Below are 25606 nucleotides of genomic sequence, written 5' to 3' on the forward strand. Positions count from 1 at the left end.
TTGTTTGGATAGTAAATTGCTCAGTTATAATTTATATGGTAGATGGCGAGATGGGAAGAAGGAGTGAAGATTAAAAGGAAGAAAGACAATGACAGACTGTTTCATTAGAAAACACAAATTCAAATAGACTTTCAATGACACAACTTCATGTTTTTTTAATTGGATATAAATTTCATTGGGGATTTTTTTTTTCTAGAGACAGAATTCATTCTTATTGAATTAGGAAAGTATTTTAGTTTCAATATTATGATGAACTAGATGTATAAACATCAGTGCTAATAGCTTAGTATTTTAGTCTTCCACAAATTGGTGCTTGTGGCATCTGGACATTTTTTGACCTGGTTTTTGTAAATAAGGTCTCAGTGATGTTTAAGGAATAGCAACTTGTCTAAAAAAGAAGAAGAAGAAAAAAAAGAACTCTCTATTTTCCAAGGTAAGCAATATAAATGATCTCAGGAATCCCCCACTACATCAGAAATCTCCTGGAGAAAAATCCCTTGAGCCTACAAACTAAGAACCTTCGATATATTTTTAAATAAAGCCTTTTATGAAGCATGAGAACATTTTTTAGTTGACAATCAATTGCCACTATTATGTAGGCTTTCTAGATTTGCAAATTTACAAGTTTTTACAAGTCAGTTGGGTCCCTTCCTCAGGAAATAGGTTTAAATTTTTTTTTCCTCTATTGACTCAAAGAGCCTAGTTGTCCTTAAGTCCTGTGAATATATTTGCCTTATAATTTGACAGCATTGAGTCAACACCCTTATAGGGTCTGTAGCGTTGTAAAAGGAGAAACTGTTCAATAAAGAATCACATTTGAAAAAATAGAGTGCTGGATAAAAAACCAGTATTGGATATGAGGTCTGTGCTGTACTTTGAAGTACTTTCAGCTATTCAAAGGGACATATCCTTAGCCATAACTCCCCAAGTGGACACTTTAGAAATGGAAAAAGAGTTGAATGTGTCTTTGTGAAATTAAACCATGGCTGTAAATAAGTTAATATAAATATGTAATGTAATATTGATCTCTTTTGGCAGAATACTGTGTATTTGTGTTATTAAAGTTTATAAAGATTACAAACTGTTCTAATTATTAAAGTAAACTGTTTCAAAATAAATATGTTTGGGTAAATATGTCTTACTTTCAGTTAATCACAATGTTGAAATGCATTATGTCAAGTAGATTTTTTTTGAGCCTCACCAGTGTGTTTAATTTATATAGATAATAATATGACAGCTCAACTTTTTTTTTAAAAGCCCATATGTGCCAGTCATTGTGGGCTCTACATGAACTAATTCTGAAAGAACTCCATATTAAAGAAATAAATTTATCATTTCAAGTTTATTAATATAGAAACTGAAGCATAAAGAAATTAAATAAGTTGCCTAGCATTATACAGCTAGTGTCTATGCTAGGGTATAATATTGCAAAGTTAGTCAAATTTAAACATGTAAAAAATGTTTTGATTGACTCTCATAGTGCATTTTTTTTCCCTCTCTTTAACACTTTTCTAGTTGATTTGGAGCATATGCGAACAGTAAAACCTGAGAAACATTTACGGTTTTGCCAGGAAAATGGTTTTAGTAGCCACTTTGTCTCAGCCAAGACAGGAGACTCTGTAAGTAAAATAATGAATACTGTGTATTATAAGTAATGTTTCACTTTTATTTACTAGTATTCCTGGGCAGTAATCTTCTATTTCTTAATTTTGAAACAAATTAATTCCTATTGAAGGCATAAAAAAGATAACATGCTTATTCTGATTATCTTATTTTTATAACTAATTTAGTATTATTTTATTATTTTAAGGAATATTAAAATTCAAAGAATTAAAAGAATATAAATCACCCATAATCCCCACATCCAGAGGTGACTGTTCTTTATTTCATGTGATTCCTTTTAGTCTTCATTTTTTATTATTCATAAGCACTAGTACTGATACTGCTAGCAGTTTTCACTTATTGAGTACTTACTCTGTGACAGGTGTTGTACTACCTTGATTATCTCCATTTCAAAGGTAAATCTTATGAGAGGGCATGTAAGAAGGCCCAGGTTACCAAGCTGATAATTAGTGGAGGTAGGACTGTGACTAAGTAGTGATGTTCCAGGGCCCCTCTCCAACCCACAGTAAATATTGAAGTGTTAAGATACAATATAGAAATACTTTTTAAAATTTTATTTACTGTTTTTATCTGAAGAAAACTTCCCCATATCATTTAATATTATCAGATTTAATAATCCATTAGGTAAATGTTTTAGAATACATTTAACCATGTTTATGTTGTTATGTTTCTAAGTTTTGAACATACTGTTCTAATGTAAAATTTTGTCCATAAGATTTTGATGTTTTGATTTTTTTCTTCAGATGGAGTCTTTGATAAGGGATTGAAATATTGTAAATTACTACCAGAAAGGCTAAATTATAGTCATCAGCATTGTATGATTATATACTACTACACCCTTTTTAACATTGAGAATTTATTTATTTTAAAGTCTTTATCAATGTGGCAGGCAAAAAAAAAAAGAAAGAAAAAGAAAAGAAAAAAAATACTTCACCATTGAAATTTGAATTTTCTTGAAATTGAAATTGAATCTTTGAAAATTTCATTAACTATTCATTTTCTGTTATTATCAGTTATAATTTTCTTTTTTTAAGTTTTTAAAATTTGTTTTAATTTGTTACACATGACAGTGCAATGATCTTGACATATCATACATTTCAATCAGATGGGGTATAATTTCTCATTTTTCTGAGTGTACAGGTTGCAGAATCACATTGGTCATATAGTCACATATATACATACAGCAATAATAATGTCTGTTTTATTCTGCTGTCCTTCCTATCCCCCTGTCCCCTCCCCTTGCCTCCCATCACATCTCTCTATCCAATCTAATGTGACACACTTCTTTTTTTTTCCCTCACATCGTCATAAATGCATTCTGTATAATGATGAGGGTCTCCTTCCATCTTCCGTGCAATTCCCCTTCTCCCTCCTTTTCTCTCCCACTTCTCTTCCCTATTTAGTGGTAATCTTCTTCTCATGCTCTTCCTCCCTACCCCATTTTGAGTCACCCCCCTTATATCAGAGAAGACATTCGGCTTTTGTTTTTTAGGCATTGGTTAACTTCACTTAGCATAATCTGCTCTAATGCCATCCATTTCCCTGCAAATGCCATGATCTTGTTATTTTTTAGTGCTGTGTAATATTCATTGTGTATAAATGCCCATTGTGTATAAATGCCACATTTTTTTTTATCCATTCATCTATTGAAGGGCATCTAGGTTGGTTCCACAGTCTAGCTATTGTGAATTGTGCTGCTGTAAACATTGATGTGGCTGTGTCCCTGTAGTATGCTGTTTTTAGGTCTTTTGGGTATAGTTCAAGAAGGGGAATAGCTGGGTCAAATGGTTCCATTCCCAGCTTTCCAAGGAATCTCCATACTGCTTTCCAAATTGGCTGCACCAATTTGCAGTCCCATCAGCAATGTATGAGTGTACCTTTTTCCCGCATCCTCACCAGCACTTGTTGTTTGACTTCATAATGGCTGCCATTCTTACTGGACTGAGATGGTATCTTAGAGTAGTTTTAATTTGCATTTCTCTGATTGCTAGAGATGGTGAGCATTTTTTTCGTGTATTTTTTTTGATAGATTGTATATCCTCTTTTGAGAAGTGTCTGTTCAGGTCCTTGGCCCATTTGTTGATTGGGTTATTTGGTTTTTTGTTGTTTAACTTTTTGAGTTCTTTGTATACTCTAGAGATTAGAGCTCTATCTCATGTGTGAGGGGTAAAAATTTGTTCCCAGGATGTAGGCTCTCTATTCACCTCACATATTATTTTTCTTGCTGAGAAAAAAACTTTTTAGTTTGAGTAAGTCCCATTTGTTGATTCTTGATTTTAACTCTTGTGCTATAGGTGTCTTATTAAGGAATTTGGGGCCTGACCCCACATGATGGAGATGAGGGTCAACTTTTTCTTCTATTAGATGCAGAGTCTCTGGTTTGATTCCTAGATCCTTGATCCATTTTGAGTTAACTTTTGTGCATGCTGAGAGAAAGGGATTCAATTTCATTTTGTTGCATATGGATTTCCAGTTCCCCCAGCACCATTTGTTGAAGATGCTATCCTTTCTTCAGTACATGCTTTTAGCACCTTTGTCTAACATAGGTAGTTGTAATTTTGTGGGTTGGTCTCTGTGTCCTCTATTCTGTACCATTGGTCTACCAGCCTGTTTTGGTGCCAGTACCATGCTGTTTTTGTTACTATTGCTCTGTAGTATAGTTTAAGATCTGGTATAGCAATACCACCTGTTTCACTCTTCCTGCTTAGAATTGCTTTAGCTATTCTGGATCTCTTATTTGGTTTTAAAAAAAATTCCTATGACCATTTTTATATTAAAAATAACAATCATTTGTTATTTTTTTTTTTTTTTTTTTTTTTTTTGGTAAATGCTCACTGCTATTCAGGGTTTAATTTGTTATTTTTTTTTTCCCTTTTGGTGCTGGGGATTAAACCCAGGGCCTTGTGCATGACTGCTTTTTTTCTTGACAATTTCATCCAAAAGAAGTTTGAAATTTTTCTGTGATTTAATCTTTGCTATTTTTCTAGTATGATACCCTTTATAGTTTTCATGACTAAGATAAACATTAAATAGTATAAAGGGTACTTCATTTTGCAGGGGTTAGAGCCACTTAATTTGGTCTCTTGGAACTCTTTCTTCCAGGATTACATGAACATGGGCACATGCTCCATGTGCCATTTAAAGCATGGTTTTAGTACTTGATAAACGTGTCTATGAATTCACTGAGCTTCTGCCCTTAAATCTTCCTATGGGTCTTTTGTCATTTTAGGATGATTTTAACTTCCAATATTTTAGCTTGTGATTAGCTTGGTATTTTATGTACTTATGTTGAAATGCTCAATGTTTTCTTTATAAATACATCTTTGAAATGGTTTGTTCTTGTGGAATCAGTTTAATACTTTTTGTTGTCTCTAGCTCCAGGTTACTTTCCCTCCTTGATTTTGTTGAGATTACAGTACTTTCTCTGATACTATCTCTGTCATAACTGTTAGTGATTTCAACTTCTTTATTTGTCTTCCACCACACTGAAGCCGCTCATTCCTGAGAGTGTCATTAAAAATTATTGCAGTCCTTCTCAGTATCAGTAATCACTGACTACCACCCTACTCTGTCTTTCCAGCTCACAGCCTAAATTTCCCAACCCACCCAGTGTTTTAGTCGGCTTTTTTTTTTTTTTTTTTTTGCTGCTTGACCAAAAGACTTCACAAGAAACAATTAAAGGAGAAAAAGTTTATTTTGGTGCTTCCTGTTTTAGAGGTCTCAGTTAATAGAGGGCCAGCTCCATTGCTCTGGGTCCAAGATGAGGCAGAATATCATGGCAGAGTAAAGTAGTTCAGGACAAGATGCCAGGAAGCAGAGACTTTTCTGTTCATGAGTCAAAATATATACTCCAAAGGCACACCCCCAAGGACCTACCTCCTCAGCCATACCCTACCTGCCTATAGTTACCACCCAGTTAATCCATTCAACTGGATTAATGTACTGATTAGGTTAAGGCTCTCAATCATTTCACCTCTAAACTTTCCTGCGTTGTTTCACACATGAGTTTTGGGGGATACCTTAGATCTAAACCATAACACTGAATAGTTTATTTTAACCTAACCAAGACCTTTAAGACATTGATTCTAATGCCTTTTTAAAATCCCTAACCAACTTGTTAAATTTTTTTTCCCCTAGTCTCTTTTTATGTCCTCATTTTTGCCTCCTACTAACTAAAATCTCATGGCCAATCCAAACCATTACTGTACATATTCCCTCAGTTCCTTTTCCCCTCATTCATATTGTCATACTCACTTGGCCGAATATTAATTCTGCTTTAAACCAAGCCTCCACTTTCCTGTGACTGCAGCAAGGCATGTGACCGCAAAAAAAATACAGAGGCATGCCAGACGTTTCACTTCAAATTTACAATGACGAACCTCAAGTGGGCCCTTAATGGGCTTGGTGATTGTGCCATGTGTTCCTACTCTATCATCTCACCCTCTTATCTAGATATCTAGATGACTATTTCATAGCTTTTCTTCTCTCTTCAGATGTCTAAAACATTCTCACTCTCTCTACTGGTGACCCTGTTTCCTATTTTCTAAGAAATTGAAACAAAGAGAAGACAACTTTCACATACTCACATTACCACATCTGTAGTAATCCCTCTGCTCTCTCCTGCACATCTGTTCCCAAACCTCTTCCCCATGGTCACTGTGGGATCTGTGCTCCTAGGAAGGTAACCCTCCATTATGTACTTCAGTAGTCCCATTTCCCTCTACCTTATCTATGATATAGCAGTTCACTTTTTCCAGCATTGTCTTTTTTTCCATGTACTGGATTATAATGTCAGCATACAGGATATTATGACTTATCTTAAAAATAAGAAGACTCTCAATTCCACATCTCTCTCTTGCTATTACTTTGTTTCTTTCCTCACTTTCTTGCAGAAGGCCTTGATAGAGTTATCTCCAGTTCCTCTCCTTTCAGTTTTTGTTCCAGCAAACTTTTGCCCCTACCCAAACTGCTATGGCCAGAGTTCACCAGCAACCTCTTTTTTGCTTAATCCAGTGGTCATTTCTTCATCTCCATCTTTATTACTTAGTAATTGCATATAAAATAGTTGATTACTCTCCCTTCTTTGAAATAGATTCTTCATCTAGCTTCCAGGATTCTATGCCTCCTGATTTCATTCTACTTAAGTAGTCTCTCATCTTGTTTCTGGAACCTGTAAATATTAGAGTGCTGTAGGGCTCAGTTCTTGGGTGTCTCATTTTCTAAACTTACTCCATTAGCACCTGATTTAGTTTCATGGCTTTGCCTAGACTCACCTGCCCCCTTGACATCACCACTGAGATGTTTAACAGTTTAAACACATGCAGAATTGACCTCTTGATATTCTCTTCTCAAATCTCAGTCTTCCCCACTTCAAAAATGGCATATCCTATCCTTCCAGTTGCTCAGACCTAGAAAATTTTGGTCATACTTGACTCTCCTTTCTCTCACAACCCACATCTATCCATCACCAATTCCTTTTGGTTCTACTTTAATGATAAATTCAGATCCTGATGGAGTTGGTTTCTTACCAACTCCACTGCTACTACTTTGGTTTAGTTTCCATAATCTCTTACATTAATCTCCTTGTTGATTTTTCTTGTTGTTCACTTGTGATTCTGTAATGAATGCTCAACACACCAACTGGACGGGTCCTACTAAAATAAAAGTCTGGTCAGGCTATTCTCCCATGGCTTTCATTTGTGTTCCAAGTAAATGCCAATTTTTTCCTTAGCCCACAAGATCCTACATGATTTGTACCTCTTTCATCTCTTTGCTCATTTTCTCTTATGATCGCTCTTTTTCTCTCTGTTATACCACATTAGCTTTTCTGTTGTTCCTTTAACATTGGCCATCAGTGAACTAAAACATGCTTTTTGGAGTAAAATTGCATAAGCCTCTCAAAGGTATGTATCTCTTTTTTATTAGAAATTACAGTTATTAAAGTTATAGTAAATATTCAGTGAGTAATCATGAGATTTGGAGGGCTAGGCATATGGCAGGACACTTTTGAGGTAAAGATAAGTTATAGTGCAATAAATGTCAGGATGGAAGTTCTGAGAATCATAGTGGCCCTGCTGTAAGCTGACTATGTATGAGAGACTATTTATAGAAAAGCTTCTGTAGATTTCTGTTTAAGTATAATAGTAATGGAGTATATTGTTCCTGTATTCTGAACTGATAAAATACAGTAAAGAGTAGCAAGCTGTTTTACTGAAGAGACAGAGAGAGTTTGTTGAAATTGATAGGAAAACCAGAAAGATTATTAACAAGTTGAAAAGAAAAACCTTTTAAGATAGACTAGAGTGAGCTCAGTGGACCAAAATAGAGCTGACAGTGACAAACCAGAGCATTAAGTTATAGATTAATTTATTTTTATTTTCTTTTAGGAATTATGGTAGTTTGTTATGCTAGTAGGTGTGTGTTTTAATGTGGTGGGTTATACTTGTCATGTTAAATATTTACAAACATATGCTTTTGGGATAAATACAAATTTAGACTAATTCATTGAATTTCATGGACTTTCAAACTATGGTTTAATGATTTGAAAAATGATAAGTTGTTACACATGATCAATAAAGTTTTTTTAGGAATCACATGCTGCATCATATTTTTGCAATTCTTCCTGTTTATCGATTTTTAGAAAATTTAGCTTATTTGAAGGTAACTTTAAGTATGACTATTTTAAATCATGTGAACCTATTTTTGTTATGTAGGTCTTCCTGTGCTTCCAAAAAGTTGCTGCTGAAATCCTTGGGATAAAATTAAACAAAGCAGAAATAGAACAGTCACAGGTGATTATCTTGAACTGTATATTTTAAAAAAATAATGAATTTTTAACAAATCATTAGTTTTTGTCTATGAATCTCATTCATGCATTCTATGTACATATCCTGTAAAACCTTAGATTATGTGTATGAATCAGTGTTAATTGCAGAAGATGAAGGATATTAACTTTGTACCAAATTATCATGATCTTGAAACTTCATTTTGTCCCTTTTGGTGGAAGGAAAAAGATTAATGAAAATTTTATCAGTGGCTAATTGATGGGTTAAAATTCTGACCATATTGTTTTGTATTTCTTCATTTAAGTTCTTTCAAGGGCTAATCTGTTCATCTTTAAAACACTCTCCACTATAATATTAGTTCTTGATATTATCTTGTCAGTTTAATAGTGTTATTGGTTATTGAGAATTTCTGTGTTCTTTCACTATTCCTCCATAGTCGCCTTAGACTTAAAACAAATGAATACCAGCAGTCAAGAACTTGACAATGCCATTGTGATTGCACTTAAGTCTCATGTTTGATAGAATGAAAAATTAGAGTAGCAGTCTGCAGTTAAATTTCATAAGTGGTTTGGTTAGAAGCAACAAACTAACAACATTTCCCCTCAATATTCTCCACCTTTCTTACTTTGCTGTACAGCTAAAAAGGTATAATTATCTTTTCCCATCCCTAAGTTTTTCTTCCTTTTAAAGTTATTTCTGTGTCACATTCTTGTGGCTACTGTGTGTGTGTGTGTGTGTGTGTGTGTGTGTGTGTAAATAATTAGAGCAACTATCAATTGAAAAGTTTTACATGGAGGAGGTGGTTATGTCTAGGACTCAATTAAAAGTTGGAACTTGGAAATTTGCTACTTTTAATTCTCATGATTTAAAGATGTTTATTTTAGCACTTTCCATGGCCAGATACAAAGGTAAGATATTTTATGCTGTGTAAACAGGTCCCAAGCACATAAAAAATAGTTTCTTGGTTTTGGTTTGGGAGAATACAAGAAAGAAGAGTCAACATGATTTGTTTGATCACACAGACCCTGTAGACCTCAGAGATCCTTTGGTTTTCTGCTTTTCCCCTTCTTTTTCTAAATGATGTTTATTGCTGGTTAATTGGAGTCTGTGGATAATTATCAAACAGTCAATGATTTATTGATCATGTATTATATACACAATATCATGGTGGATGTAAGAGTTAAAGGAGTTTAAAATTGTAGTTTCTGTCTCTAGTAAAGAAAATTAGTATATTTTATGCCAGATACTAAACTATCTCATTTATTCTTCAGAATAACTCTCTGGGACAAGTGGCATTTCATTATTTTATGGCCAGGACACTGTTTCTGTGAATAAGCTAAGTAACATGATCACTAAACCATGGGTAGGGAGTGGTGAGGCTGTGATTTGAACACAGTCTGTCTGACACAAGTTCCTCTGCTGTCACTACTCTACCATGTTGGGGGAAGGTGTATAGAGCAGTTTTGAATGCAGAGGAAGAAAAGGGCTGAAAATGAGCTGACATGAACAATGTACCTGGGTAGAGAAGCTTAGATCATATTTAGGAAACAAAAGAGCAGTTTGATTAAAATAAGTGACCATTTGTATTGGAGTATAAAGGGAGTTTGAGAAAATATCATAGGAATTTGTGAATGCCATATTGATGAACGTTATCTATAGCAAGAGGGAAATAATTTTTATGTAGGGAAATAAAGCAATTTTGATATAGAATTAATTTATTGGGGTATTTTTGTGTGTGGTTGGATAGGAAGGGGATTGAGGTAAGGAGACTGGGTTACTGCTATTTTGGGATAAAGACAAGAGTCAAAGCAGAGCCAAGAAGAATTTGTAGGGTGTGTGGAATGATTCGATAAGAGAGAGAACCAGAAGTCCAATATAACTCTAAGATTGCTTGCCTAGAGGAGTGGAGACAAGGTCCTCCAGTGATTGGTGGCTGTACTTAGGATGAAAAACATGCTGATCTTTCACAGGGGTATGAGCTGCACTAAGGAAGAACTCTTGCATTTGGCCTGAGCTGTGTGGGTGTTCAGGTTGCAGGAAGACACCCCCCCCAAAGAGGAGGAACTGGAAAAATTTTAAAAGGCAAAATTTCCAGAAAACTTTACTTTTCTTAGTTCCCTCTTGCCACAAGGGCATCCAGTTACTCTTGATTTAGAGGAGTGTTTAACACCTAGGCATATTTAAACTAAAGAGATGTTGGACATGTTAACTAAACAACCCTCTACCCTCCCTCCCTGCACACTGCCCCTTGTTTACTGTGCTTTGAGATTTCATTCTGTCTTCAGTTTATTGGTGGAGCTTGATTTTAATTCATGAATGTGAAGATAAATGTAAGATACTGAGCCCTCCTCTATCTATCATGTCTCAGAATTCTTTATGTATAGTGGGAAGACTCATTATCCCTCCCTAAACCTGATGAATTGGTAGAGGTGCCAATTCAATTATTAATTTCACAATTGATATTTTTCAGTGAAATAATTTTGAAAGTTCGCTTAAAGGAATAAGAAGTTTTAGCTGGGTCTGGTGACATGTGTCTATAGTCCTAGCACTCAGGATTGCTTGAGCCCAGGATTTCACAGTTCAAGACCAGTCTGGGCAACAGAGTGAACCCCCATCTCAAAAGAGAGAGAAAACAAGAGAAAGAAAGAAAGAAAGAAAGAAAGAAAGAAGTCCTGTTTGTGGGGGGGGGGGAGGGGAAAAAATTCTGCAGGTTTTCCATATTTGAAACATTTCCTGAGGGGATTCAAGGTAATGTTTGAGAGTATTTTATATTATTTTGAGGAGAAAATTAATGTCAGAAAATTAATGTAACATGGGAATTGATGCTGTAGTAATAATTTAATTTCTGACATAAACATTTATAAAGAGGTTTCCGTATTAGTTTCATTCACTGGTTATTTAAAGGGATTTTGATATTTTAGTTCTAACCCAGGTTGCTTCTGTGTGGGAATCATAAAGTCAGGTTATCAACACATTTTATAAGTTTTGTAACAAAACAGGGAAAGGAAGAAAGGAAAATGAATGCGATTTATTAATGCAGCAAACATTTTGAGAGTCTGTTCATTGCCAGGGAGCATACTAAAATCTGTGAACAGAGATGAATAAGGTAAAGTGCCTATCTTCAAGGAGCTTCAGGATAAATGGAGCAGGAAAACATTTAAACAATTAGATACGTTATAGATGCATTTCTCACAATCCCTAACTTAGTTAATAATTTTATTTGCATTATTTATCAATATTTCTCCTCCCACAAATATTTCCCTCTAAGATAGTGTGAAAATTGGGATTGTTGTTAACAGGTGTTCTGGTTTCTCAGATTGTTCCTATGTTTCTGTTTGAAAAATAGAGCTTCAGGGGAAAAATAAATTTCTAATTGCTGTTCTCCAGAAAGTCCAGTGTTTAGCTTTTTAATAATTCACTGGATAACCTGTGATGAATGCACAATCTTTTTTTTTTAAATCTTAATTGCATAGAAGTTTTGCCATATATGCTTTTGTTAAGGGTTGTAAATACATTGTTAGCCTTGGCATTTTTCTTGTCAGTTAATAAACTAAGAATTTGTTTAATTAGGTATGCATTAGTTTCTTAAAAATTTCTGTAATGTCTGGTACATTGATGTCTCCTCAGATCATTTTCATACTGTATATGACAGTGTCTACATAGGACCTAGCATGTGATAAGCATGCTCTAGATTTCAGTTGAGTCTTCATTAACATCTTCGCGAGTAGCTGTGTAACACTAATGCCCATTGAAGGCCTGGTCCTAAGACTTTCCTGCTTTTTCACTTACCTGAATATCAACCTTCTTTAAGTAGCCCTGGGAGAACTTCGATCCTTCTTATCCAAATGTTAATCTTTTTATCATTTTCTCCAGTGTTTTTGAGGACTGTACCAGAAATCCCTTTTCTAAGTACCACTTGTCTTCCTTAAAGAACACAGTTACTCATTTTGTACATACCCCTGTGTTGAACTTTGCTTAATGGATTTCCCCATCATATCCTATTTTTCTTTTTCCTATTCACCTTTTAAATTTATTTTTAAATAAAATTTCAAGACTATCTGGGATTTTAGACACCACATGGATAAACTTTGTGTTTTATGAATTAGTTGTTTGTGAAGACTAAAGAGATGAAATAACTTACCCAAAGTTATGAATGTTACTGGTAGCATATAATGGCCCATTACACAGAAGAACAATAGTAACTTTTATTTTAGTTTATATTCTGTGCAAAGTACTATGCTATTAACATGCTGTGTCCATGCTGCATATGATAATCTGTAATCTTGCTATACTTTGTATATCAACCAGATTACTCTTTGATAGTTTACACATCTGTTTTTTTTCCTAGTCTTACACATCTCCAAAACAGAGATCACACACTATTTATCTAAATGTTCACAATACCTAGAATAGCGATTGTAATAAATATTGCTCCATATTCTGGGTATGACAAACCATGTCTTTTACTGAGGTAGATACTATCTAGATTAAGGCACAATTATACAGTTAACTAAATTTATCTTTAATGCCTTCCTATGAATCCATCTATCATCTTTTCACCTTTTAGCCCAGCCCTAGGCTGCTTCTTGTGTAGGCTCTGGATCTCTACCACTTCCCTTTCCAGTATCCACTTGCAAATGCTCTTTGAAGGTCAGAGTTAAGTAAGCTCCTGATCACCCACAAGGCTCCTTTCCTCCTAAAGCCACTTCATTATTTTTACTCCATTGGCCAATAGCTGAGAATAATTAAAGTGTACTTTCTGACTCTAAAAATAAAGGTCAGTGTTTTGTAGACCATATTTTCTCTGAGAAAAAAATCAATAAATGACTTATAAACAAGCCAGCTGCTGTGAAACCACCTACCCATGAAGTTTATGACACAGAAATTAATTTTTCTAATCATAGAAAGCTAAGTTTTGAATCCGTAGCCTTCATTATGGCTTACAGTGTAGAAACATCATACAAAGATTTTTGTCATCGAGTCAAGACCCCTAAGAAAGATGCTGCCTTGCCTTGTTAATTCTTCTTTAATTTTATAAGATGGATGAGGAAAACCAAAGTCATTTATGTTAGTCAAGTACTCTGATCAAAATGTCTGCAGCATAGTTCAGTAAGCTGGTTGTTTATAGGATAGGCATAAATCAACATTTGTTGGATTGATGAGTTGCTTACTGATTAGAAATTCCCTTTTCTTCACTGTAATTCATAGTTTGACATTCAGCAGTCAGGTTTAGGGAGGCCAGGTGGTGGTGCTCAACAGTTCACTGAGGACCCCTCCTTAGCCCTCATCTGGTGGTTAGGAGTGCTTCTATCCATAGTTGAGTACCTAGTAAATCATGAATCTTGTCCAGAAGTTAATACTGTTTGCTAGAGAACTTAAGCAGAACTGACCTAAGGTAATGCATACATACATATGCCTTAGCATCCTATTAATTTACTCTCAATTGTTCACCTGATCTTTATTCATACGTGTCTTCACAAACAGCAGCCCATATCAAGATTCGTTTCTGTTTGTGTTAATATATTTATAGATTCTAGTGCAAAGGAAAGATTTTCTGAAATAAAATATTGTGGTCATACAGAAAAGCAAGGATAGCTTCAAGTCTAAAAATAATGGGGAGCTTGTTATCTCTGTCATGCATGTTGTTTCATCCTAAGGGCTGAAGCAGTTAAAAAACATTATAGTGTAGTTTATTATTTTTACTTAGCAAAACTCTTAGATGTTTGAAAACAATAGCTATAGCATCTTAATATGGGCTGCTATTTGTGAAGACAATACATATTCTATATATTTTTTTACATGTCTCACAATTGTTATTTTTGAACATCAGTTTGGAAGCACAAAGGTCAGAGTTAGGAGGGGTGGAGGAGTAATTTCAAAAGGAAATTTTGGACAAGTAACAAATATTATTAAATGTAAAAATCGCCTCTAATTTCTTCATTCCGTGCCCTGCATTGAAAGATGCTTAATTACTCCTCCCTTTGTGTTCTTACAGCATAGGTCCACTAGCAAAGCATTGGGTTGTATGACAAATAGTTGTGTAATTTATCCCTGTGTTCCCAGCAGAGAGTAACTGGCACATAAGATCCTCAGCAATGTGCGTCAAAGGAAATGGAATTAATTCTCTTACTGTACTTTAGTGTAGAAAAGCCCAACGAGTCTTCACAGTCCTCTGATATACTGGGCGTTATATATGTTATATATGATTGTGGGGTAAAAATAGAACTTACATGTCTGGGAAGTTCAATGTACATATCTATTTCAATATTTAAATAGAATTATAAAGAGTATTGTTTATTGGGTCTCTGTTCCTATTGTTTTTTGTTTGCATGCTTCTGCTGTTTCTTTTGTGACATGTTTAAATTTATATGTTAATCTTCTTTTTCTACTTTGGTGTTCCCTTCTGTTTTCAGTCATTGAACATACTTTTCATTCTCTCTCTCTCTCTCTCTCTCCCTCTCTCTCTCTCTCTTTTTTATTCTTTCTCCTTCATCTTGTTTATATTGTATGGAATTGACAGCATATTGTCAGGGCAGAAATAGTGAAGTATCCGGAAGAAGATAATCAACATACCAGCTCTTCTCAGAGTAGAATCTGTTCAGTACAATAGTCAGGTATTAATGGATAAATTATTGGAATTTGGGGAGGTGGGAGGGGATGACCGATGAATGCTATCTTGCTCTTTATTCCTTTTGAATAGGGAAATTCAGATGATTATTGTACATTTTTGTAAATTAATATTGCATAAGTCCTGTTTTAGAACTTTGAAAAATTGATTTTTTGTCAAAAGACTTAAAAATTAAATAAGAAATTGAGAACAAATTAAAATAACATTTCAGTTACTTTCAAACATGTTTGTCTTCATGTGCAGTGAAGTGGAGAGTGGAGGCAGCTCTTTTCTTATTCATTCCTTACCATTTTTTCTGACATAGCTGGGAATTGAAAGAGTATTTTCAAATTTGCCTTGAATTGGCCTTTTTTGTCTGCTTCTATGTGCAGACTTAAAGAGTTGAAATCAGTAAAGGATTTGTTTTAATTTAAATTATTACTTAGAGATAAATATTAGGGCATTTTGATAAATTCATTGTTTCAGATGTTTCTTTACATGTGGGTTAGTGGAAAGAAGAGAAGAATTAAAAGTATCTTTTAGATTGAATTATTTTAAAAACATGAACATGAAGTCATTTTTTAAATTCCTCATTATACCTTATTTTTATTCACAATCCAATAGTGAGTTATTTGGCAGTAAGTTAGGGATTTAGGAGGCAAGTGTTTAAAACTAGAAAAGTTTTAAAAACTTGGTTTCCCAGAACATTTCTGCCTTCTTCCTCAGTCCTCTTCAGCATACCTCTCCTTACTGACACACAGACCGCTGTAAACATTCTAAGAGGAGGTATGGCTGAGTATCCTGGTTATGGAAATATTTAATAGATGGTAAAAAATCATGAATTAAAGTATGTGTAAATGATTTATCTTGATTCTTTTAAATTATGATCAGGGTTTAATTTTTCATGTTGACCTGTCACATTTTTATGAGTCTGTGAAAACTGCAAATTAATGTTATAAAACCAGAAAAGACTCAATAACTGAGTTGCCATTGCCTTTTTTTAAAAAAAGAAACAGACAAACAAGAAAACCAAAAACACAGCTGTTCATTAGTTCTGACTGATTCTTTCAGTATCAACTCCTGCTTCTTTTATGATGTTTATCATCAGGGGTTCACCAAAGTTCAGAAAATAAAAATATACTTGTAAGGAGCTCTTTCTGATGTACCGATAATAACTCTTTTCTCTTATGACAGAGGGTGGTGAAGGCAGATATTGTAAACTACAGCCAGGATTCCATGTCAAGAACTGTTCACCCACCCCGGAGCTCCATGTGTGCAGTGCAGTGAGCGTGTTTTCCTCCTGGGTTGGAGCGCCGGCCACCCTGGGCCATCTAGGAGCTTGTTTATCAGTGACCATCTCTGTAGTTCAGTTCCCACTCTCCTCCCCATCGCTTCATCACTAAGTGCTGCCTCTCAGCCACAGGCAGTGCCTTGACTGGAAGGAGTTCAACTTCGGGACCACACACTTTGAAATCAAAACGGAAAGCCCACTCTGGAATTGGACTGGTTCATTGAAAGGAATGATGTTGGTTCCTTATATCCTCACTTCTTTTTTTTTTTTCCCCAACGTGAAATTTTTTAACCAAATGTGAAAACCGTCCAAGTCTTGATCATCAGCCAGAATTTTGCCACAACACAGTTTCATTCTCTTATCTGAACTCACATGTCATAGTATACTTCAGAGTGCAAATATTGAAACAAGTCACATATTTTACCTGCACTTACTTAAGAAGGCATTCTTTTGCTATCTGTTTTAAGTGAAAATATATAAAGCTGTACCTAACTGAAAATGCTTGAAATAAGGCTGTAATAGAAATATTTTTTCATTTTTTAAAAAGGGGCCTAAATTGTTTATACTATAGTTTGTAACTCACAAAGTAGTGAGTATTTGATATTGTATTTTTATTACTGTATCATGGTCATTATGTATTGTATTATGCTCAGCTTAGATGGCTTTATGAATTTTAATAAGTGTTCAGCTGATGCTCCACATGGAATTTTCCCTACAAACTGTATTAGAGTACTCCAGAATGAGTTATAACATCCTGTTAGATCATTGTGGATCAGACTGTACCTGATGTTCAGATGTTTTTCTCTCACAAATAAATTTATTTAAATTAAATTTTTTAAAAATTTCTTTCAGCCATCTTTCTTTTTACTATAGAAAAATTATAATTGAATACATGGTCAGTGATCCTCTGAAGTTTAGTATATAGCCAGTGACTTGGAGTTGTCAGGTTATTTTGTTGAATTCATTAAAGTCTGAATTCCACAGCTTGGCGTTTCAGAAGCTCTGTGACAGCCGCATCCTACCTTTCTATCTTTTCTCGGCTACTCTTAGACCTTTGTGCAAGTAGCACTGTGAACTCATTTCTGTCTGCTTTGTGTTTCCTCTTGTTGCGCCCCCATTGTCTGTCTCCTGCCACAAGACGTTGGGCACCATGAAGGCAGTTTTCTTTGTCTTGATTGTAGATGTGTTTTGTGTTCAGATATGGTGCCTGGCATGATGGGTACCCTGTATTTGCTACAGTGAAACAGGAATGGATGCCACTTCTGTACAAAGCTAGCTGACGGCTCCATGTTACTCCCTCTTAGAAGGCGCCCACCACCCTTGCTGTATTAAACCAGAGCTATTCGTTTCCCTCTCTTACTGTTTCATAAGTCATGAGCTAATTGAAGGGCAGTTCTGTGTTTCTTCTCTCTCGTGTCCCTAGCAGTGCCTAGCAGGGTGCCTTTCTCATAGGAAAGTTGCCACAGTGTGTGCAGAAGTTTTGGACATTTGATTTTGGAGCTGTGAGGGATTTTATAAAACTTCTTTCACATCCTTGTGTGGCTAAGGAGACAAAATAAGTAACTTGCCAGAGATTATGGAAGCTCAGTGCTAGACTGGGTAGATCATCTATCTCTAGAAAAGAAATTAAGTTTAAAATTTTAAATTAAAGATGACTTAAACATTTTGACTGTAACTCATTAGGTACTAGATCTAACTTCCTTATTTGGATTTCTGTATCTTTTATAATAATTTAGCACCCTTTTAAGCCCTTCACACAGTTCGGTTTATCCTTCCTTTCAACATCTTCCTAACGTATGCAAACCAGGGCCTTTAGGAGAATATAAAGTTGAATAAGTGAGATGTTAACCTTCATAGGCTTTACAGTCTTGTAGGAGACATGTTTATTGTTGTTGCTGCTATTTTAAATGCCGTGGTTGATTGAAGCCCACTACTGAACTAACTTGTCCAAGGTTTTATATTTAGTAAGGAATGGGACCAAGTTCCTTTTGGTCATTCTGTGTTGTTTATATCTGTGTGAAAACTTGAGGACTTTGAAAAGCTTCCCTCTCCTGACCCAGGACAGCTACTGCAGTACTATAAGGTATGACTTTATACATACATACGATTGTACAAGATCAATGCTGCTGGTCTATGATGAGAACAGAATTCTTCAGTTGTGTATTTTATAAAGTTTGAGCACTGAAAGGGACCGAGTTGGGGGCAGGGGAAAAATGACCTCTGTGGACTTTTCTAGAATGGCCAGTTCTGGACGTTTCTAGCACTTGTCACATGAATAGTTTTACTTTCACACCAATCAGTGAGAAAGGAATCATTGGCCCCTCTCTCCGAGGGAACTGAAGCTGAGGATAAGTGAGGAGACAGTTAAGAGCCCTCCTTGAGTCAGTGGTGAAGCCAGGAGCTGCCCCAAATGCTTCTGAGGTATAATGGAAGAAACTGGGACCTGTTTCTATCTGCTCTCCAGATGCCCTGCTCCACTGACATCCTTCCTGGGCATTGAACAGGTCTGGTTTATGGTTCTCTGGAGAATTGGCCATGGTCCTGTATTGGTCCACCTGTGCTCTCACGCTGACCACCTCGACCTGCAGTGTGTGTCCAAAGGAGCTGGTGATAATCTTCCCTCTAAAGTCAGAAATTGAACCCCTTCCCTGTTCCCACCTTGGGTCTCTCAGCTAAGTGTGGCCATTCGCTGAGAGCCTTTTGGGCCAAGGCAAGCAGGCATAATGAACATACAGAAACATCAGGCAGAGAAAGCCTATTTCTAAATTCCATATTATTACAATTTTCCTCGTACTTCGGGTTTTATTTTTGAAACAAAAAGTAGAATTCGTGCTTGTTTTACTTCAACTGTTACCTCTCCTGCCTACAGTTTTTAATTTAAAAAATTACAAGTCTCCCCATGATTACTTTGTAGTTTGAGGCACTTTGTCTCCTGAAGACACATGCTATAAAGTTTCAAACACATTGTGGTCACTTCTGCTGCTTATTGAGCTTTTGGAAAACATAAAAGTCTTCCACCCAAGTTTGGATGCTGCCTTTCAAGTTCACCCTCTTATGTGTGGCAGACCGCTCTGCAGTGGTTTTTGGAGTGGCCCAAGAGCTCCTGTGACTGCTTCATTATTCCAGGAGGAGGTAGGCCAGGCCCTTAAAGTTGATTACTGAAACAAGCAGAGGAGCATAATAATTGTGTACCTTTTGAAAACAGAGAAGTTTGGGGCCATAACCCACACTGGTGGTGGCTGAGATGCTGGGTGTCCTGTGCACTTGTGAGACTGAAAGGAACCTGAGAGGCAGAGCTGTTAAACATCAGGGCAGACATCCGCTGCCTCCTGGTGCCCATGTCACGACTCCTCCCAACATCAGTTTCCCGAATTGTTGGTGGAGCCCTCCTTCTCCATTTTTGGCCACTCGTTGCTCTGAGAGTGGATCCTTACTGGTTTCAGCATATTAGGTGATATTCTCCCCTCACCTCAGTGGTTGGCCCAGAGTTGAGCTGATCAGTCCATCAGAGCTAATGAAACCAGAGGAGAAATTTGCTGAGGTTTCTGAAACAGAAAAGGAAAAAGCTTTTCTCACAGAAGTTTCCAGAACACTATACCCACTGGACTAGAATAAAAAAACATGTAGCTCTGAGCAATGTTGGCAGCCAGTGTGAGGCTGCAGAGAGAGAGCCTCCCCAGGGACAGGGCTGATGCCAAAGGATGGGGGTCAAGAGTCCAAATCCCTGCCACTGTGCTTGAGCCCTGGATCATGCCATACCTGGATATGTTGATTTTCTCTGTCATTTCAGTGTCTCTAGTTTTTGATTACTTCTTGCACAAGCAACTATGACATACTGGGGTCTTTGCTTGACATCAAAGACAGATTAACGTGATGTGTTTTGCCCCTTCAGAGCTTAGTTGTAGCCACATGCAGAACTCACCAAAATGTAATAAGACTGTTAAATGCTTCAATAAAACAATAATGGGGCTGAGGTTGTGGCTCAAGTGGTAGAGTGCTCATCTAGCACGTGGGAGGCACTGGGTTCCATCTTCAGCACCACGTAAAAATAAAATATTGTATCCACCTAAAACTAAAAAATATTTAAAAAAAAACAACAATATATAAGATGCAGCTTAGCAGTAAGGGTAGAAAAAAGCAGGTATGTCTGATAGGAGGAAACAAGGCCAATAGGATATCATAATAACCTTCAAAAGCTCATGTAGACTTATGCTACATAAGGTGAAGACGGTTCTCCTCTGAGTAGGTTGTGTGTGTGAGTCACCTGGGAATCTTGATTGGGTAGGTCTGCAGTGGGCTTGAGGTTCTGCATTTGTAATGAGTTCCCAAGGATGCTGGTGCAGCTGGGTTTTGGATTGCATCCTGAATTGCAAAGGATTAGGCCAGGCCTACAGTATTTTTTGCCTTATGGATGTTCCTCTTTAAAGAAATAAGGTGCATTCTGATTACAGTGAGGGGACTCAATGTCTTATGAAACAGTTGAAGGAAGACTTCACGCTAAATTAATGTGGAAAAGAGAAGGGCTCAGAGAGACTCTGAAGGTAGAATTCAAATAGGTCAGACAGTGTGCTTTAGGGCAAGGCTGTATCTGTGCTATAGGACCTGTGGTACCCAGAAATAAGATGGGTAGGGAGAAGCTATGAAGATTTCTATCCAGCTTAACAAAGAACCTTGCAAACATTTGCTTCCCAAAGATGGAAAGGATTCCTTTTGAAGCATTGTATCATATTGCAGTGTTGTGGACTCATGCCTTCAGAGGTTATCCATGTAATCACAGGAATAAAAAGCAGGTAAGCGTGTAAGACAGTAAGGAGTAGTGGTAACTGATGACCAGTTAGAGGGCATATGCCCTGTCTAATCCAGCTTTTCAAGTTCTGTTGGCCAGCTTCCTCTGTGTGGCCAGGGCCACTCTTACCCCATTCAGAATCTTCATGCCTGTTAGAAAATGGGTTTCTTTCTCAAGTCACTTTCTTGCCTGTTTTCAAACATTGTCTTACCATTTTTGTTAGAACAAGGCATTTCTCTGTTCTAGAGAACATGCTACATCTACAGCAATGGTTTTGTGAATAGCAGCCCCAAGGATGGGCCGGATTCTGCCTTGTGACTGTAAACCTTTGTTTCTGGATATAAAGCTAATGAAATTAGGAGAGAGAATATTATTTGTCAAGATTTTTCAGAGAGCAAAATCATGGTGTTCAGGCCACACCCTGGGGACACAGCATGTGCAGACCTGGTGTCTGCCTCAGGAGGCCCCCAACCTGGAGGAGTAAGCAGAAGAGCCCGGAAGGCCATGGCACCTAAGGTATCAGGAGAGGTTCCATCTGTGGAGAACGTGGCATGCAGGGGTGGTCAGAACATATTGGGTGGGGAAAGAGGGCTTGCAGGAGAGCCTGGAGGGAGCCCTCCCCCAGAGCACCCTCCCTGCAGGAAGTGAGCCTGTCAGTAGGGCAGGGCCCTCTGGGCTGAGCTCAGAACCATGTCTGGCCCTTCATGACACCAGGTTTCCATTCTGGAGAGCTGGAAACGAGGAAGGGCAGACTACTTGCTTCCAAGTCCTGATCCTGAGTTGTACTGGCTGTTCCTGGGCCTCCCACACTGTGGAGGGAAGCGGACTCCGGGCTGTGGGTTGGACTGAGGGAGACACATGTCTTGGGCACTGCCCATGCACATTTAGCCACCCTCACCTTTGCCCTCAGTCCTTAATGAACATGGAACCCACATATTGCACATGGTGGGGACTCCTGGATGCCATATCTCAGACCCCTTTTTGTTTTCCTTGGCTGCTGCCCTGGTCTCCCAACACCTGGTGGATCGCTCCAACAGCTTACCTCAGCGGCCTCACAAACTGTTGCACACACAGCTGAGAGAATGGACTTACCTATGGGTTTTAAGTCACTCTCTGGTGCCACACCCCCCAGCGGCCCTCTGTGGCCTTTTCCATCAAAGAAAAGTGAATTCCTCTGTCTGTCATGCAGAATCCTCTCACAGCTTTCCCACTCTTCCTTCTAAAACATCTGCTCTTCTTCAACTCTTGCAGACCACTGATTTCTAGCAGGTGGGCCCCTACTCTGCACCTTTGCTGGGATTTCCCTTGGAAGTAAGACCCTGAAGAGGACAGTTAGAAAACTCACTTCTCCTGTCTCAAAACCTAATTGCCTAGCCAGGCACCGTGGTCCACAACTATAATCCCGTCAGCTTGGGAGCCTGAGGCGGGAAGATCTCAAGTTCAAGGACAACCTGGGCAACTTAGCAAGACCCTGTCCCAAAATAAAATAGAAAGGTCTGGGGATGTAGCTCAGTGGTAGAGCACTTGCCAGTATCACCATAAACAAAAAATGAAACTGCCTGCATGATCAGTCGGACCTTTTAGACTCAGTTTTCTGATCTGAAAAACCAGAGGTCTGGACCCTCATTCACCATCCATCCTAATTCCCAGTGCAGTGCAGGTATCCAGAGCTCTTTCTAAATGTTTTCTCCTTTGATGTATGTGGTAGTCAGCCTCCCAAAGGGCCCCTCCCCTAAGGTTCTCACTCCTGATAATCGCACCTTGGTGTTACCCCCTGATTAAATCAGAGCTAACTGTGACCCTGGAATACCTCAGCAGGGATGGTGGTGGTGTGAGTGATCTCCAATGCCACCCAAGGCACTGAAGCTCCCTCCTGGGTCCCTTGCATTTCTCTTCCTGGATGAAGCTGGACACCGTGCTGCAAGAACATTCCAGCAGCAACGTGAGCCTGTGGACAAGACACCCTGCTGACATTCAGTACCGACTTGTGGCCCTTTGGTTCAATCAACTTGGAAACCACCAGTCAGGGCTTTGGATCATTGTAACCTGGCTTTTTACTTGACTGCAACCTCAGCAATGACCCCGAGCTAGAAGTACCCAGCCGAGTTGCCCCCATGTTCCTCACGCACAGAAACTAGGAGTGATAGTGAATTGTTATAGTTATTTTAGGTCCCAAGTCTGGGGGTAATTGACTTCATAGCAATAGAAAACTAGTTCAGTGGGTGTTGGTATGATATCTGACAGGCTGGCTTAAAGGGCATTTTGAGTACATTGTATTTTTCTTAAATTTTGCCAAACCATCCTTCAGAGATACCATGGGGCTTACTGTGCTAATTACAAATGAAAGTGTGCCCTTCGCAGTGACCTTGTAGTTCCCATCAGAAAATGAATTCCACCCCTTCTCATTTCACTCTGGAAATGGTAAACCCCTCTGTAATTGCAGTGTATGTGCTGACCCCTCTCATGTTCTGCACGGTGCAGACAAGGGCTGACTTCCACCATTGGTCACAAGCAGAGAGTCGCAGCCTGGGCTCAGTCAGAGGTCCATGTCTACAGGAAGTTCTCCTGGTACCTCTATATTGGTCCTACATACTTGCCCTAACATATTCAGTGGCATCATATTTTTTTCTTATCCACATAATAAATATCCTTACACACCTTCCATTTAACATTGTCGATTCTAACTTAATTGTATCAAGTCCCAGCACATAAGTGGCTTATTAAAACAAAGGCTCACAGGTAAGGACACTCTACTCTCTACTTATTTTTGCTTCCTTCCTCTAAAGCCTCCCAGGAAAAAGTTGCTAACCCCTCGTGTGCCCCTTTGCTTGTGCATCAAGCTGCTTTCCCTCAAAGTACCCTCATGTCACGTTGCTTCCATAAGCTACCTGACCAGTTTCCCATCAGACCATGAACCCCATAAGGCCAGAACCTGGTGCCTAGCACCAAACATGCAACCAATAAAGCCTTATTGATTGAATGAAGTCGATCCATACTGGAGGTTCATGGACTGTCAAACAGCCAGTGAGGTGACCCAGGAAGTGCCCTGAAGATTAGGTGGAGGGACCAACCGTCTTTGCTCTCCACTGACCAGCTGAGTGATCTCAGGCAGTTTCCTCCATCTCTGTCCGGCTGTGTTTCTTTTACCCACAGTGAGGGTGTTTTGGATGATATTGGTGTTTCACAAAACTGGGTGATTATTGTAATTGCCTAGAAAGCTTAATAAACAATTCTGGGGCTCCAGCCCAGACCCAGGGCCCTGGATTCTCTCTGGCAATCGCTGCACACACTCATCTCCCTGTCTGTCCATTTATTTCCCTTATTTGATGGAGAACACATTACCAGTGGTGAACCTCCATTTGCAAATGTGTAAAATAGGGACAGCGCTGAGAGTTTCCTGGGCTGAGAGGAGGTGCTAAGGATGTGGTGTGGGCAGTGGGGGATAGCACGAAAGCACAACAATTCCAAACAAGGATGGGGACTTTTGGTTTCCAGGGTTGCTTATCTCAGTGTCTCTGGGGGTACAGTTTCGGTAACCCATGGTTCTAGGGAGCTGCTGGGTTTCCCTTTGACCATGGCTAGGTCCTCCCTGCCAGGGCCCTGTCTCTTGCCTCTCCCACTAGCCGCCCACATTCCGTGGACATTCCCTCATTCGTTGAAACGTGCTTGAAATCCACTCTGACTTGGACATGGAGGCTTGCCTCTTTCCAGCTTCCCAGAGACCTCGGCTCTTGAGCTGACTTCACCATTTCCCCTCTCTCCAGCCCCACTCCTTGTTCTTACTAATCCTCTGACTTTCTCAAATTTGTCTTCTCAGTTGGCAGATGGCCCACTGACAGATTGGCCCGCTGCCCTGGGTTGGGTCAGGGGTAGGGACCATGCTGTGAAAGATGCCAGAGAGCCGAGCCATGGGGATGCTTCTTGTCACTCCTTCCACAACCACAACCCCCTGGGTTTGGTGCAGGGTCTGGAGGCCCGCCCTGGAGGTGGAAAATGAGAACTGAGATCTATCGCATAGCTACCTATTGTAGCAGGGGCCATGTTACACACTTCCCGCACGGTTTTGCACCAGGAGAACTTTGTTATGCACCTATGCAGCCATGCAGCTGGCACGGGCTACCCATTTAAACCTCTGCCCAGGCCTGCAGTGAGACTGCAGTGAGTTCATCTTTCAGATAGGAAAGCTCAGACTTGGAGGAGTGAACTGACCTGTCCAGGGTCACACAGTAAGCAAGAAGCCCAAACAGGATTTGAACCCTGCCCCTCCCGACTCCAGAGTCTGTCCTGCCTGAAAGTACTTTTACTTGTTCCAGCTCCATATTTCACATTGAAATTTCCAGGGAAATACTTGAACTACAATGGGATTTCTTTTTAAGTTTTTGGAGCCAAAATTATTTTAATTTTATGGCTGGGAAAAATGTAAACTTACAGTTTCAGCAGACCAGAGATGACAAAGTATGCATTTGTCAAATAAAATTCTTTGCTGTGATAAAGTAAATCATTCCTTGGCCTTG

The 25606-nt window shown here is 38.4% G+C and overlaps 1 protein-coding gene across 2 annotated transcripts in view; it reads left to right on the forward strand.

The window, feature by feature from the left end:
- The window catches only part of Rab28 (RAB28, member RAS oncogene family), an 82343-nt gene extending 65191 nt beyond the window's left edge, over window positions 1-17152 (forward strand). The window contains exons 5-8 of one of the 2 annotated variants that reach the window (XM_046423729.2): window positions 1516-1619; window positions 8337-8414; window positions 14929-15022; window positions 16210-17152. In XM_046423729.2, the coding sequence (XP_046279685.1) occupies window positions 1516-1619; window positions 8337-8414; window positions 14929-15018 (272 nt within the window). In that variant the 3' untranslated portion in view covers window positions 15019-15022; window positions 16210-17152. The remainder of the gene's footprint in view (window positions 1-1515; window positions 1620-8336; window positions 8415-14928; window positions 15023-16209) is intronic. The other variant, XM_046423727.2, reaches the window with a different exon arrangement.
- Window positions 17153-25606: the final 8454 nt, after the last annotated feature.

Source organism: Marmota monax, unplaced genomic scaffold (genome assembly GCF_021218885.2).
Source record: "Marmota monax isolate L192 unplaced genomic scaffold, Marmota_monax_Labrador192_F-V1.1 WCK01_AAM20220418_F8-fsc00009, whole genome shotgun sequence".
Taxonomy (NCBI): domain Eukaryota; kingdom Metazoa; phylum Chordata; class Mammalia; order Rodentia; family Sciuridae; genus Marmota; species Marmota monax.